This window comes from Papio anubis, chromosome 4, assembly GCF_008728515.1.
Source record: "Papio anubis isolate 15944 chromosome 4, Panubis1.0, whole genome shotgun sequence".
NCBI classification, from domain to species: Eukaryota; Metazoa; Chordata; class Mammalia; order Primates; family Cercopithecidae; genus Papio; species Papio anubis.
This window is the reverse complement of record NC_044979.1, coordinates 91,628,982-91,646,449: the sequence shown is the minus strand read 5'-3', so window position 1 is coordinate 91,646,449 and position 17,468 is coordinate 91,628,982. Positions and strand designations below refer to the sequence as shown.

Here is a 17,468-nt window from a genome sequence, read left to right as displayed (position 1 = left end):
GTAGGAGTCCTTAGGGGGGTGCCTAATACATTTAAGGCCCAAAACCAAAGGGATCTGAGTTTAAGTTAGCACTCTTTCGGTGGTCAACTATTAATAAAAATATGGATTAAATTAACTATATCTATTATATTCAACAAAAATTCATCAATTATACTCAGGACGCCCTCAAAGGGGTAGCTAGCCAGTTAAATGCCACCAGCCAAATAGCCTGAGAAAACAGTCTTGCACTCGACATGATACCAGCAGAAAAAGGGAGTATATATGTTATGCTGGGTGGGAAGTGTTGTATTTTCATTCCCAAGAATACCGTCCCAGATGGCACCATCACAAAAGCTTTACAAGAACAACCCTAGCCAACAAACTAGCAAAAAATGCTGAAATTAATAACCATTAATGGGTTGGGTAGAAGGTTGTTTTAAAATATGAAAAGGTATAATAGGTTCAATTCCTACATCTCTCATAAATGGGGCAGGAGTCTTAACAGCAGTAGGATGTTGTATTCCCCCTGTGTAAGGGGACTAGCACAAAAATTAAAAGAGCTATTAATAAACAAATGTGCATAACTTACTAGCAAAATAACCTGTACTATTAGAAACCAAATTAAACTCGCTCTCCTAAAAAAAAAAAAAAAAAAAAAAGTAAACAACTTCTAGAGTGATTCAAGAACCAAAAGGGTTTGGACAAAAATAAAGCCAAAGAAAGTAAATAGAAAAGAGGAGGGAATTTGTGAGAAAACATTTTAAATGGTCCATTTTCAAGCCATGATAAATCTAAGTACTGGCAGCCAGCCTGCGGATATGACAAACCTATGGCTCATGCACCTAGAAAGTCATGATAAGCGAACAGAATGTAGAAGAGGAGTCAGTCCATAAAAGGGAAGAAAGTTTCATTACTGGGAAATCAAAATATAAGCGAGGAAGGGGGCCAGCGTATAAACTTACAAGGGGCATAATGAAACTTACGCAATGTCCAGGAAGATTGTAACCCCATAGTAATCAACCAGTGAGGAACTGGGAGAGGGACTTATGTGCTAGGAGATAAATTACTTGCTGTAACTGCCCCGGGTGTGCCTGCCTACCAAACACCCCATCTTGCAAGACCGCCATTAAAAGTCTTGCTTCTGCTGTTCTGTGTGTCTCTGAGTCCATCCTTTGGGTTTGGAAGGATAAATGTGTTTCTCACATTATTCTATGACAAAGCCAACTTCTTTTAAAACTTAATGTTTGTATCATGAGCTGTAGATAAAACACTAGGAAACTCTGAGCCACATGCTCTGGAAAGCAATTAGTAACTCAAACAGGTAAAGTATCTCTAGAAATATCATTTAAAGCAAATAGACCTGGGATGTACTTATTAATTACAATAAATTTTATCAAATATATACAAAGTCAGTCAATTAATTTGAGGTTTTGTCTTATTTTAGGTATAAGTTTGTGTAGTTTTTGCATTTGTAAGAAAAATAAACTTTCTCTATGAACCAAAGTAAGGTTCACCAAGCACATATACACCTGTAGATAAAGGAGCAAATGTGCCTTTGCTGTGGATCTCTTTACTTACCTTCTGTTTCTTTTTTTAAACTGTGGGGTTTCCCTTTATGACCGTTCTTACACCATTCAATACAATTACTGAGGAAACACTTTCAAAATACAGGAGCCTGGGCCCCTCTAGATTTTTTAAATTGGAATTTCCAAGGATGGGGCCCAGATATTGACTGAGAAGAACCAAATGATCTTCCCTTTAGGCTTTGGTAAGCATTCACAATTATTGTTTCTTTTGAAATGTGGGCCAGCGTGATACATAAAGAAATAACCATATGACATTTTAAATACTTTTGCTAAGTATAATTATATAATACAATCTGGTGACAAATAACAACATATGGAAACAAATCATAATGTTGAGGGGCAGGCATACCTTTTTCAGAATGTTATGCAGATCCTGGTACTGAGATAAAGAGTAGAGAAATTTGGAAAAGGCTTGTATCTTCTGTTGCCAGACACAGCAGAGCAAGAATCTCATAATGTAACCCTGCCCCTCCAAGTTCCAGTTGATAGTGGTCTAGATTCACATAATGAACCGAAGTCATCAGATTCATTCAGTTCAATTAAAATCTGAGCACTTGTTGCATACCAAAAATTGTTCCTGGCTGGCACTGAAGTTAAAAGACTGTCTTCCTAGCACCTCCCTGAAATCAGTTAAAGTCAATTAAATTCAACAGGAGCAAAGGGAAACCCAGGCAGGGTACAGAAGTTAGGGGTGAGAGACTTTGGTTAGTCCAGCAGGAAAACACCTCCCTTGAAAAAGACAGAAGACACTCAAAAAGTAGAAGAGGTGTGATCATGAGAGACTGCTAAATAACTAGTAATAAATATGTCAGCAATTTTTCCTACCTTAAATATCGGCCTTGGCAGGACTACACTGATTAAAGAGGTCTGATTTAGAAATTGGCCTGGTAGACAGATATCTAACCAGGCAGTTCCCAAAGCTCACTGTACATTAGAATCACCTGGGGATCTTAAACAACTGCTGCCACCTGGCTCCCATTCAGGACGTTCTAAATTAATTGGTGAGGGGTGACCGAGGCATGAGGTTAAAAGCTCCCCCAGGTGATTCTAATGTTCAGCAAAGTTTGAGAGCCGAGGTTCTAGTTCCATGGAACCTGGTTATTCGGTAGTTGCTCTTCCAAGCTAGTCCACGAACAAACAGCATCAGCATCAGGTTAGAAATGCAGAACCTCGGGCTCCACTCTAGACTGAATGAACCAGCCTCTTTCACAAAATCCCCAGGCAGTTCTTACGCACATTCAAGTGTCAGTAACATTGGTTGAAGAGTATTTCTCTAATTTAAGAAGAGAAAAAGAAATTTTAAGAACCATTTCTAACACTATCATCACCTTTTCCCATTATCTGCCATGAGTGAAACTTAAGTCTTTAACTGTTAGTTTCTAACAAGTATAAAAAAGAACTGATAATACTTGTTTTCAAAGTATAAATTTGTCTCTACTCTGAATGTGAAGTTTAAAACCTACTGCTAAGGTACAAGAGCCTATTCAAGTTGCTTTTTATTTGCTTCTATTATCTTGGAAGAAAGAAAGGGAGAGAATGATCCCTGCAACTGCTGCCTATTGAATATTAGCATCTGTAAGCATGAGCTCCTTTCAGGAACAGTGTAGATGTTATGACTCCATTCACCTGGCTAGAGACTCCTGGCTTCTACAAGCTTTCCCCGCCCCCACAATCCCCTTCTCTTCCCCTCCCCATCCTAGCTCTTCTTTTAAGAGTTGTCCTGAATAATTCCAAATGTCACGGAGATAAGTGAAAGCTTTAAATATTAAAGACAGACCAGTACAGTACCTCATCGAGGAAAGCAGATACATGTCCAAGAGACAATGCAGGTAACCCTCCAAATAAAACCACTTGAGAAAAGTCATTCACTCCAATGCTTTCAGTAATCTTCTTGGAAATAAAAACAAGTTTATGGTTTGCATCTCTTGGAATCTAAAACAAGAGCAGGATAATTAGTTCTAGTTCACCACGTTGTGTTCTTGTTAACGAGCAGGATTTACTATATCCAACTTGTAGCTGTATTGCTAGCAGAAGAAACAAAACCTGGTGTCTTGCCTGCTCTATGAACAAGGTCCTTCTACCGCTCTTCCCTATTATGCAGAGTATACAGTTTTCTTCGTTCTTTTATAATGCTAATTTCACAGGATTACTGATGTGGAAATATCACCTTTTTAAAGGCATGTCAATTATACCAGATCATTATATATTAAAAAAAAATCCTATAACTAAAAACAAATAAGGAGCATGTAGGCATGTAGAATGTTTCAATCCTAATGGGTTTTTATAATCTTCTCTGGTTTGGAAATAAGCCAAACTGAGATAAAGACAAGGCACAAGAGGTTAATTTGTATTTCTATCAAAGAATAGAAATGTATAACCAAAACATGCTAACATTTCCACAACTACTGAGTCATTTTATTGAACATTATAATAACTATTTAACTTAGGTAATACTAGAGTTAAGTGTTCTATCGTGTTATCTACTGACAAACTTATTTTTTAAAAAATTACAATTAGGAGAGTACTAAAACAAAAGAATTCAAAATTCACAATACCCTAAGGCAGCCTTCCTGTTTCTCTTATCTGAGATCCTATTTCCCAACTATTATAATGACCACAGCTAGTGATAAAAACGATATAACATGTTAAACTGAGCGCGGCGCTATTTAAAAATTGTGAATCTTGCTCCTAACTCATCATACTTGAAAAATACTAAATACAAGTGCTGTACGTTAGATGATACGTTAACCTTTTAGTGGACAAGTAATCTAAATTCAAGAAGAAAAAGAGAGGAAGGAAGGAGGGAACTGCTCCCCCTAAATGGTCAGTAAACACCCATGTGTGCGAAGACTGCATGGGCATTCCTTAAGGACTCAATGTTTTTGCCTGGGGTGAAGCGTGGTTGGCACGTAGTCAAAATACGTGACAAGTTATATGCGCTCTGCCAAACACCACCTTTTTAAAAGGATGTGACTCCAGGGAGACCCAAGAGCAATTGAAAGGCAAGTTTTTTGGCACAGAAAGCCCACCTTGCGCCTAACACCCAAGCAGCTAAAGAAAGCGCTGGTTTTCTTGCATTACCCTGGTCGAACAGGCTCAACGGGGGATTCTCCATCAGATACAAACAGCTGACCTAGGAAACTAACCTGAAGCTGCTGAACTGCAGAGTGGGTGCACGTGGGGAGCAGTTCTGCGGGCCTCAGGATGGGGACTTCAAGCCAAGTTTGTCAAAGTGCCCGAGTGAGCGCCCCGCGGGAATGCAAAGGGGCCCGACTGGGCTGTCTCCCCTGGGTAGTTTTGTTGGGTGGGCAGGTCCCCTTGCCCGTCGTCTCTTACCTCCTGGGAAGCCGCAAGGCGCCCCGCGGCGGCGACGCTGAACACAAGGCAAGCGGGGCTAGTGCTTTCCAGAAACTCCCCAAGAATCTGCCGGTTGTCCTCGCTTTCCAAATACTGGCTCCATTTCTCCTCCGTGAACCCCAGCATCATCTCCAGGCGGCCGCCGAGGAAGCGCACCCGCACGTCTTGGGCGAAACTCCGCGCTCTCCTGGCCGCCGCCTCCTCCTCGTTCTCCTCCTCCTCCTCTTCCTCCTCGAGCTCCACAGCGCCCACTGCCTCCAGGCCGGCCCCCGACATTAGGCGAAGGGTCGGGGCTTCTCGGAAGTCTCGCGCCTCCCGGGCTACCACCGGGGCTGCCATTGGGCAACCGTCCGAGGGAACGCGGGGCCGGCTGGCTCCTCACCCGAGACTCTGGGCCAGCCCGAAGTGAGCGAGGACACCTCGGGAGGCGCCCACCCTCCTCCGCGGTTGCCGCGAGCGCAGATCCTAGTCTCCCACCTGCTGCTACTTAGCCGCGCCACTTGCGCACAGCGGTAGCCTGGCAGGCCGAGGCGAAGGCCTGGGACAAGCAGCGCGTCCCGTTTCCCGGGGGACTGTGTCCCCGCCCCAGCCCGCTGGGGGCGGAGTGAGCGCACCGCGCCACTGTCCAGTAGACGCCAAGGCCGAGGGGAGCGGCCCTCGGGCTCTAGGTCCCGAACCTGGCAGAGAAGACGCGTGTCCGGGTCGGTCTGAGCTCCCCCGTGCGCTAGCTCCACTGCCCTCAGGCTCCTTCGCCTACTGGACACTTGATGGGGATCCCAGCATTGGTTAAGTGCTCTGGATGAAGCAATGCTCTCTTGTGCCGAGCTCCGAGCTAAATCTCTTACCTTGACCGTAGAATAATCCGTAGAAAGCCAGGTCTCTGCCTAGTCAGTCTTTGTTTTATGGGCAAGGGACTAAGTTACAAAAATAAGTAACAGAGAAGTTTCGGGGCTCAAGTTGAAGGCTATTATTCACCTTTCCCAAGGTGTCCAAATATTACCAGAAAAGAGCCAGTCCTGCAATTTAACTTTCCTAGTTGTGGGAATCCAAGATCTAAGTACTCAAAGTCCTCCTGATTCCCATCCTCAACCTGACACTTACTGGAATGTCCATACACCCAGTAAGAGAACTCACAGTGCCCTTTCGTGATCTCCAAAACGTTCCGAAAATCTATAGATTTATCATTTAATTCAAGAGTAAAAAGGTCAAAGAGGAAAAGCTTCAAATTAAAAACAGTTTCATGATACTGAAATAGGATTTCATTGTGGTCCATTAGTGGCTTTTGTTGAGACTAATATGGAAATTCTAGTTATTAAAGTAACCAGAATTTTGAGGAGGAGTCCTCACACTGAACTTTTAAGTCTCCTTTGTTAATTGTTTATTTCAAACTAAAGTCTTCAACCCCCACCTCTTCGATGGGGGCTACTGAAGGACCGTTGCCCACAATAGTCCATTTAATACCTGAATGTTGATAAACATTTCCAGAAGATGGGGCTTCAAAATTTTTTTTTCTTTTCAGGATATTAACTGCCCTTGAAAACCATCTACACATTTCCAGTTATATGATCAGAATCTTGAAATAACACAGGCCCTTGGAAAACTTTGATAATGACTTCTAGCCTGTCAAGGCTGCTTTATATCATCCATATTAGTCTTTGGGGCTCCCAGTTGCTGGTATACAAGGCTAGCAATCACCAGTTCCTTCTCTCCCCTCTTATATTCCAGCTTCACATCCCTGTACCTTAGAAAACCAGGAATTCTGTAAATAATAGTTGAATTAAATTGAAAGTGAATAACCACTTTCAAATCTAGCAAGAAAATTGTTTAAATAATGCTAACTTTAAAGTGCAATTTCCAAAAAGTTAAATATGTAACTCAAAATATAGGATGAAGACATGTCAACGATTTATTTAACTCATAAATGAGGAAAGCAACAAAATGATGTGAGTTCCAAAGAGAGTTAGAGAAAGAAATTTAGCAGCATTGGAGAAAGATAGGGTGAGTCAGATTGCTAGGTTCAATACAATACCATTAATGCCATACAGGGCAAAATAATCCTTTGTTTTTTAAAAAATAATTTGTTTTTCTGAAATAAATTACATCTGTAATGAACAAAAATCTGTAAATAAAAACATAACTTCACAGAGTTTGAGCCTTTGATCAATAGTAGTTAATGAGTCCAAAAAAGATACTTTTCCCTAAATAATTAATAATCCTTTCATTGGCCAGTGAAGCAGTGTTTCAATGTGACAATGAATGAATATGCCTTTACCTTGTTCCCAAGTTTTATACATTTTTTCTCAATAATAATAGCTAACATTGATCAAATACCAACTATGTGCCATGTACTGTGCTGAGTTCTTTCATTTGTCTAACAAATCTTTACTGAATGCCTACTAAGTGCCAAGCACTGTTCTAGGTGTTGAGAAATATAACAGAAAACAAAACCGATTAAGTTTCTACCCTCATATTGGTGATACAGGCTAGATTCTACTGGATAGAGTGGAGCTATACCAACTGAATTTGCATTCCATTTCTATTTTCTGGGTGCCTGAATTTCCTCACCCGAAATAGGAAAAATAAAATAGTAGATGAGATTAGTTTTTAGCAAATATCTCTCCCCCAACCCCACCTTCGTGGAAAGAGTATGCTTATATCTTTTTGTGCTATTACAATTGTGGCTGGTCATGTGACTTGCTTTGGTCCATAGGATATTGGCAGACATAACAAACAAAAAGCATCACTTCTTTTGGCTAAGATCAAGTGTAGTAGCAAACAGAGGCTTGGAATGTCTTTGCATGGTGAGGCTTGCCTTCTTGTGCCTCTGCCACTGTCTTGAGAAGAACATCCCTAGTTAGCTTGCTAATGCAAGGAACCAGCCTGGACCCGACTTTTGTAGCTCAGAGGCAAGTCCAGCGAGGGCTAGTCTTCATCAGTCTACCCTCGGTCAGCCCACAGATGCATGTAAATAATGAGTGATTATTGTTTTAAGCTACATAGTTGTGGTGAGGTTTGTTATGTAGTGATAGTATGGTATATAGTTGTGGTGAGGTTTGTTATGTAGTGATAGTATGGTAATAGTAAATGATATACCACATAGAGTTGTTGTGAGAAATAATTCAGCTTAAATATGTTAAAAGCACAAACACTTAGGCCATGCCTGGCACATTTATTATTAGTTGTGGAGGGGAAATATGAGAAACTAGGCAAGCAAAGATATAATATGTTTATTATGTCACATGTGAAAGGAAATTAAATTTTGGGACTCTAAACTCATTTAGCCAATGGGAAAAGTCAAGCTGGGAACTGGGTCATGCAAACCTGCCTCCCCCTTTTGGTTCCTAAATAAGATGGCTACAAGATGAAAGGCTACATGCCTCCTCCATACTTTGCCCACAGGGAAATTATTGGTGAGCTGTTAAAACGTCACCATGGTAATGCAAATTGATAGCTTGTCTTTCCAGGTGCAATCACCCACCAGACACAAATGAGTATCTGATTGTTCCCCTACCCCATTTTGTTATCTTATGTAAAATGCGATTCCTCACATTCTTCCTCTGCCCCCTTTTGTTTATGTGAAAACTGTGTGCTTCTCAATATCCTCCCCTTTCCCCTTTAAATTTGGAGCCCTCAAATTTATCTTTGGAGAAAAGCATAGACTTGTCTCCCAGCGTGTCTTTAACTTTGGCAAACAAATCTCCTAAAATGATTGAGACTTGTCTCGTCATTTTCCTTGATTGACACAAATGATAAATTCTAAGAAAAAAAGCAACAGACTGTAAAAGGTTGGGTATGGAGAGCATGTTAATTACCATCAGTGTTTAAGGAAGGGCTTACTTTTGAGCAGAATTCTGAGAGTGAGCCATGGGTTTTGGAAGAACATTTCAGGCAGAGGGAAGAGCAAGTAGACCCACAAGAGAGGATGCTTGATTTTTGGAGAAACAGCAAGAATGCCAGTAAGAGGGAGAATAGCAAGAGATAAGGACAAAGAAGAAATATGAGACAAAAATCTCATAGGGCTGTGATAACAGCTAGGATTTTCTTAAAAGAAGATGATGTAGCAGAAACTGCTAACTGTCCCCAGTGTCCATTCACCTTTTCCTTCTCTTGGTAATACAACATTTACCCCTATTCCAAGTTTTAATGGGACTCATGTTCACCCAAACTGTATACCTCATTTACGTTCACTTCACATTAGCTAAAAGGGAAACTAGGAAATTTTCTTTGTAGCTAATGTGAAGTGAAAGTAAATGAGGTATAAAATGCTTATATCATACCCTTAGAATTTCCCAGTTCTCCATTTCCTCTTGTCTTTCCAACTTGCTGACTAGTATATCAACATGAAATGCTGAACCGTGTTCAATTATGCAAATGTCCCTTAAACATATAACAAGATGCTCAACTTCCCTCACAAAAGAAAAATACAAATTCAAACAAGAGTACAATACTACTTTTTCACTTATTAGCTTTAAAACTGACATCATATTATTGGCATGACTGGGGAAACAGGCACTTTCGTACATCACTTCTGGAAATTCAAAATGATATAACCCCATAGAATTCACTGATTTCTAGAAAAAATTCTATGCATCTTTATTCTAGAAATCTATACACAAGGTTAGTCATTATAGCACTAATGGTAAGAGCAAAAGACGGGAAATAAGCCAAATATCCAGCCATAGGAGAGGGGTTCAATAAACTATCTAACATTCAAACAATGGAGTAATATACAGCTAAGAAAAGAGAATGCAGCCAGCTGGGGCCTCCTGGCACCCCCACCCATGTTCTACAGCCAACAGAGTTCTAAATTCCCCCTGGGATGGATTGCCCAGAGTGCAGGACAGGCTACCAACTTGGCTGTTTGGGTGTCTCAGTCAGTCAAGTCTATGGGTCTTGGAGAGCTCAAACCAATCAGGAGCTGAAGGGATCCCCAACACAGCACAGCTACTCTACCAAAAGGAGCCAGACTGCTTCTTTAAGTGGGTCCCTGATCCTGTTCCTCCTGACTGGGTGAGACTTCCCAAGTGGGGTCTCCAGCCACCTCCTACAGGTATGTTTGGGCCAGCAAAAGGTCAGTACGCATCTGGGATGGAGCTTCAAGAGGAAAGGGCAGGCTGCCATCTTTGCTGTTTTGCAGCCTTCACTGGTGTTACCTCTAGGTAAAGAAAAAGTTGAGGTAACTAGGGTCTGGAGCAGACCCCCAGCAAACCACAGCAGCCCTATGGAAGAGTGGCTAGACTCAACCCCCTTTCATCCAAATGACTGCAACACTCCTCCAGCAAGGGCTCAGAACTGGGCTGAGGCTAAGATGGCTGAAATGACAGAAGTAGCCATCAGAATGTGGATAAAAATATAAAAATGAACTTTGCTGAGCTAAAGGAGCATGTCGTAACCCAATGCAAAGAAGCTAAGGATCATGATAAAAACAATGCAGGAGCTATGCATGGTGGTTCACACCTGTAATCCCAGCACTTTGGGAGGCCGATGCAGGCAGATGACATGAGGTCAGAATTTCAAGACCAGCCTGGCCAACATGGTGAAACCCCATCTCTACTAAAAATACAGAATGTATCCAGGCCTGGTGGCACATGCCTATAATCCCAGCTACTCAGGAGGCTGAGGCAGGAGAATCACTTGAACCTGGGAAGTGGAGACTGTAGTGAGCCTAGATTATGCCAGTGCACTCCAGCGTGGGTGACACAGCGAGACTCCATCTCAAAACAAACAAACAAAAAACAATGCAGGAGCTGACAGCCAAAACAACCAGTTTAGAGAGGAACATAACCAACCTGATAGAACTGAAAAACCCACTACAAGAACTTCACAATGCAATCACAAGTATTAATAGCAGAGTAGACCAAGCAGAGGAAAGAATCTCAGAGCTTGAAGACTATCTTTCTGAAATAAGACAGGCAGATTAAGAATAGAGAAAAAAGAATGAAAAGGAATGAACAAAACTTCTGAGAAATATAGGATTATATAAAGAGACTATGACTAATTGATGTCCCTGAAGGATATGGAGAGAATGAAACTAAATTGGAAAACATATGTTAGGACCTCATCCAGGAGAACTTTCCCAACCTAGCAAGACAGGCCAATGTTCAAATTCAGGAAATCCAGAGAACCACAGTAAGGTACTCCACAAGAAGATCATCCCCAAGACACATAATCATCAAATTTTCCAAGGAAAAAGTGTTAAGGGCAGCCAGAGAGAAAGGCCAGGTCACCTACAAAAGGACGCCCTTCAGACGAACAGCAGACCTCTCAGTAGAAACCCTACAAACCAGAAGAGATTGGGGGCCAATATTAAACATTCTTAAAGAAAAGTACTTCCAACCCAGAATTTTATATCTGGCCAGACTAAGCTTTATAAGCAAAGGAGAAATAAGATCCTTTTTAGACAAACAAATATTGAGGGAATTTGTTACCACCAGACCTCCCTTACAAGAGCTCTTAAAGGAAGCAGTAAATATGGTAAGAAAAACCATTACCAACCACGACAAAAGCACACTGAAGTACATACACAGACCAGTGACACTATGAAGCAACCACATAAGCCTGCGAAATAGCCAGCTAGCATCATGATGACAGGATCAAATCCACACATAACAATACTAACCTTAAATGTAAATGTGCTAAATGCCCCAATTAAAAGACATAGAATGGGCAGCTAGATAAAGGACCAGGACCCATCAGTATGCTGTCTTCAAGAGACCATTTCACCTGCAAAGATGCACATAGGCTCAAAATAAAGGATGGAGTAAAATGTACCACGCAAGTGGAAAGCAGAGAAAAGCAGGGGTTTCAATCCTAGTCTCTCACAAAACAGACTTTAAACCAACAGAAACCAAAAAAGACAAAGAAGGGCATTACATAATGGTAAAGGATTCAATTCAACAAGAAGACCTAACTATCCTAAATATATATGCACCCAATACAGGAGCACCCAGATTCATAAAGCAAGTTCTTATAGACCTACAAAGAGACTTAAACTCCCACAATAGTAGTGGGAAACTTTAACACCCCACTGACAATATTAGGCAGATCATTGAGACAGAAAATTGACAAAGATATTCAGGACCTGACCTCAGCTCTCGATCAAGGGGACCTGATAGACATCAACAGAACTCTCCACCCCAAAACAACAGAATTTGCATTCTTGTCATTGCCACATGGCACTTACTCTAAAATTGATCACATAATCGGAAGTAAAACACTCCTCAGCAACTGCAAAAGGACTGAAATCATAACAAACAGTCTCTCAGACCACAGCACGATCCAATTAGAACTCAGGATTAAGAAATTCACTCAAGACTGAGGGCGGTGACTCATACCTTTAATCCCAGCACTTTGGGAGGCCAAGGCAGGTGGATCACTTGATGCCAGGAGTTCGAGACCAGCCTGGCCAACATGGCGAAACCTCATCTGTACTAAAAATACAAAAATTACCCAGGCATGGTGGTGCATGCCTATAATCCCAGTTACTTAGAAGGCTGAGGCAGAAGAATCGCTTGAACTCAGGAGGCAGAGGTTGCAGTGAACTGAGATTGTGCCACTACACTCCAGCCTAGGCAACAGAGCAAGATTCTGTCTGAAAAAAGAAAAGAAATTCACTTAAAACTGCAAAACGACACAGAAATTGAACAATCCACTCCTGACTGATTCTTGGGTAAAAATAATGAAATGTAGGTAGAAATCAAGAAGTTCTTTGAAACTAAGAGAACAAAGAGAAGGTACCAGAATCTCTGGGACACAGCTAAAACAGTGTTAAGAGAAATTTATAGCACTAAATGCCCACATCAAAAAGCTAGAAAGTTCTCAACTTAACAACCTAACATCACAACTAAAAGAACTAGAGAACCAAGAGCAAACAAACTCCAAAGCTAGCAGAAGACAAGAAATAACCAATATTGGAGCTGAACCACGGAGATAGAGGCCTGAAAAACCCTTCAAAAAAATCAATGAATCCAGAAGCTGTTTTTTAATTGAAAAAATAACAATAAAATAGACTGCTAGATAGCCTAATAAGAAAAGAGAGAAGATTCAGATAAACATAATCAGAAATGATAAGGGGAATATCATCACTGACCGCACAGAAATACACACAACCAGCAGAGAATACTATAAACACCTCTATGCACATAAACTAGAAAATCTAGAAGAAAGAAGAAATTGCCTCCCCTAATAGACTAATAATAAGTTCTAAAACTGAGTCAGTAATAAATAGCCTACCAACCAAAAAAAACTCAGGACCAGATGGATTCACAGCTGGATTCTACCAGAGGTAGAAAGAAGAGCTGGTACCATTCCTACTGAAATCATTCCAAAAAATTGAAAAGGAGGGACTCCTCCCTAACTCATTCTATGAGGCCAGCATTATCCTGATGCTAAAACCTGTCAGAGATACAACAAAAAAAGAAAACTTTAGGCCAATTCCTTGATCAATATTGATGGAAAAATCCTTAACAAAATACTGCAAACCAAATCCAGCAGCACACCAAAAAGCTTATCCACCATGATCAAGTAGACTTCATCCCTGTGATGCAAGGCTTGTTCAACATATGCAAATCAATAAATGTGATTCATCACATAAAGAGAACTAAAGATAAAAAGCACAAGATTATCTCAATAAATGCAGAAAAGACCTTCAATAAAATTCAACACCACTTCATGTTAAAAACTCTTAATAAACTGGGTATTGAAGGAACATGCCTCAAAATAATAGCCATTTATGACAAACCGTCAGCCAATATCATACTAAATGGGCAAAAACTGGAAGCATTCCCCTTGAAAACTGGTACAAGACAAGTTTGCCCTCTCTCACTGCTCCTATTCAACATAGTACTGGAATTTCTCGCCAGGGCAATCAAGCAAGAGAAAGAAATAAAGGTATTCAAATAGGAAAAGAGGAAGTCAAACTATCTTTGTTTGCAGATGACATGATCCAATATCTAGAAAACTCATTGTCTCAGCCCAAAAGCTTCTTAAGCAGATAAGCAACTTCAACAAAGTCTCAGAATACAAAATCAATGTGCAAAGATCACTAGCATTCCTATACACCAACAATAGGCAAGGTGAGAGCCAAACCATGAATGAACTCCCGTTCACAATTGCTGCAAAGATAATAAAATACCTAGGAATACAGCTAACAAGGGACATGATGGACCTCTTGAGGAGAACTATAAACCACTGATCAAAGAAATCAGAGAGGACACAAACAAATGGAAAAGCATTTCATGCTTATGGATGGAAAGAATCAATATCATGAAAATGACCATACTGCCAAAAACAATTTATAGATTCAATGCTATTCCCATTAAACTACCATTGACATTCTTCACAGAACTGAAAACAAAATACTTAAAAATTCTTATGAAACCAAAAAGGATCCTGAATATCCAAGACAATCCTAAGCAAAAAAACAAAAAACAAACAAACAAACAAAGCTGGAGGCATCACACTACCTAACTTCAAACTATCCTACAGGGCTACTTATTGCAACCAAAACAGGTACTGGTACAGGAACAGATACAAACAGACACAAAGACCAAAGGAACAGAATAGAGAACCCAGAAATAAAACCACACACTTACAACCAGCTGATTTTCGACAAACCTGTCAAAAACAAGCAATAGGGAAAGGATTCCCTATTTCGTAAATGGTGCTGGGAGAATTAACTGGCTAGCCATATGCAGAAAATTGAAACAGGACCCCTTCCTTATACCATATACAAAAATCAACTCAACATGGATTAAAGATTTAAATGCAAAATGCGAAATTATAAACAAAACTCAGAAGAAAATCTAGGCAATACCATTCACGATATAGGCACAGGGAAAGATTTCATGATGAAGACACCAAAAGCAACTGCAACAAAAGCAAAAATAGACAAATTAAATCTAATTAAATGAAAGAGCTTCTGCACAGCAAAAGAAACTATCCTCAGAGTAAACAGACAACCTACAAAATGGGAGAAAATTTTTGCAATCTATCCATCTGACAGAGGTCTAATACCTAGCATCTATAAAGAACTTAAATAAATTTACAAGAAAAAAACAACCCTATTAAAAAGTGGCCAAAGGACAAGAACAGACACTTCTCAAAAGAAGACATATAGGCAGCCAACAAACATATGAAGAAAACCTCAACATCACTGATAATTAGAGAAATGCAAATCAAAACCACAATGAGATACTATCTCACATAAGTCAGAATGGCTATTATTAAAAAGTCAGAAAACAACAGATGCTGGTGAGATTGTGGAGAAAAAGGAATGCTCTTAGACTGTTGGTGGGAGAGTAAATTAGTTCAACCATTGTGAGAGACAGTGTGGCAATTCCTCAAAGACCTAGAGGCAGAAATACCATTTGACCCAGCAATCGTATTACTGGGTAAATGCCCAAAGGAATATAAATCATTATATTATACATGCATGTGTATGTTCATATGTTCATTGCAGCACTGTTCACAACACCAAAGACATGAAATCAACATAAATGCCTATCAATAATAGACTGGATAAAGAAAATATGGTACATATATACCATGGAATACTGTGCAGCCATAAAAACGAATGAGATCATGTCCTTTGCAGGGACATGGATAGAGTTGGATGTCATTATCCTTAGCAAACTAATGCAGGAACAGAAAACCGAATACTGCATCCTCACTTACAAGTGGGAGTTGAATTATAAGAATACCTGAACACACTTAGGGAATGACATATACTGGGGCCTATCAGAGGGTGGGGTATGGGAGGAGGGAGAGCATCAGGAAGAATAGCTAATGGATGCTGGACTTAATACCTGGGCGATGGGATGATCTGTGCAGCAAACACCACGGCACACATTTAACTGTGTAACAAACCTGCACATCCTACACATGTACCAGTGAACTTAAAGTTGGAATTTTTTTAAAAGGGAGAGAGAAGTTATGAGATGTGGTTAGATTCTGAATATGTTTTTAAAGTGAAGCCACAAGGAGTTGTTAATGATTTGAATATAAGATACATAAAAAGTAATGAGTATGAATTAATATAATTTTTTTCTGACAAAGTAAAGGATAGTTTTAAAATGTGATGAGAGGCTGGGTGCAGTGCTCATGCCTGTAATCCTAGCTCTTTGGCAGGCTGAGGTAGGATTGCTTGAGGCCAGGAGTTTGAGAACCACCTGGGAAACATAGTGAAATCCCATCTCTAGTAAAAATAAGTTTTAAAAAGATTACCTGAGCATGGTGCCATGCGCTTATACTTCCAGCTACTCAGGAGGTTGAAGCAGGAGAATTGCTTGAGCCCAGGATGTTGAGGCTGCAGGAAGCCACACTCACAACACTGTATTCTAGCCTGGGCAACAGAGTGAGACCCTGTCTTGAAAAAATATATGCTGAGATAAGGAAACCTGCAGAATAAAATAGATTTGAGGAAGGAAAGGAAGAATTGGCTTTGGGTATGTAAAATGTGAGGTGTCTATTAAACATTCACATGGAGATAGTGAAATGACAAATGGATTTATAGTAGAGGTTCAGGAAAGAGGTCCAACTTAGATAAATAGATTTGGAAATCATCAGCACAGAAATTTTATTTGAAGTTATGAGACTAGATGAGGTTACCTAAGGTTGTATAAAGACCAAACCCTGAGGCTGAGGAGGCACCAGTAAAGAACGCTGAAAAGAAAACTGGTAAAGATAGGGGGTAGCAGCGAGAGAGTGTATCGATTAGCAATGAAATAACGGAGTAGTTACTTACAGTTGTCAGAAATGAAGAAGCCTCTGGTAAGACCATGACGGTGAGTAGCTGAGGTAGAGTGGGAAATAAAAAGCATATGATGTACAAAGAGAACCAAGTGAAAGCAGAGTTCTAGACACCAACAGAAAAAAAAAAAGGACTTCCAGAAAAAGGGAGTAGCCAACTGTGTAAATGCCGAGGGGTCAAGTTAGATGAAGACTTGATGAACTGCTGGACCTCATTACACGGAGCAGTCACTTATGACTTTGAAAAGAAGTCTGTCAATGGAGCAGTAGGGTCAAAAGTCTGGTTTGAATAAGTTTAAGAGAGAATGGAAGAAGAAAATTTAGAGTAAATGTGGAAAACTCTTTCTAGAAGGAACAGAGAAATGGAGTAGAAAGTAGGTCTAGAAACAAAACAGTTTTCTTTTTATAGGGATTTTCTTATTTTTAAAATATATCTCTGCATTTTCTTTTTCTGATGAAAGTGATTCAATAGAGAGGGAAAAGTTGCTGATGCTGGAGAGAAAAGGAAGGAATTGCTATCTTTGAGTAGGTAAGAAAAGGATGCAATCTAGCCTTAAATAGAGATTAACCTTTAGAAACACAGATTTCATCCATAGAAGCAGGAGGAAAGGCAGAGTAAGATACAGGTAGCTTGATAAAAGTGGGGATGGGAGTTTGTGGAGGTTCTCTTCTGCTTATGTCTATTTTCAACTTCTTTTTTTTCTTTTATTGGTACAGATGGGGTTTTACCCTATTGCCCAGGCTGGCCTAGAACTCCTAGACTCATGCCTCAAGTGATCCTCTACCTCAGCCTCCCAA

The 17,468-nt window shown here is 40.2% G+C and overlaps 1 protein-coding gene across 1 annotated transcript in view; it reads right to left on the bottom strand.

Moving 5' to 3' along the window:
- DNAH11 (dynein axonemal heavy chain 11) overlaps window positions 1–17,468 on the bottom strand; it is a 410,596-nt gene that overhangs the window by 373,395 nt on the left and 19,733 nt on the right. Inside the window, exons 2-3 of the mRNA XM_031665316.1 lie at window positions 4,902–6,663; window positions 3,354–3,497 (exon numbers count right to left, since the gene is read on the bottom strand). Of these exons, the coding sequence (XP_031521176.1) occupies window positions 3,354–3,497; window positions 4,902–5,261 (504 nt within the window). The 5' untranslated portion in view covers window positions 5,262–6,663. The remainder of the gene's footprint in view (window positions 1–3,353; window positions 3,498–4,901; window positions 6,664–17,468) is intronic.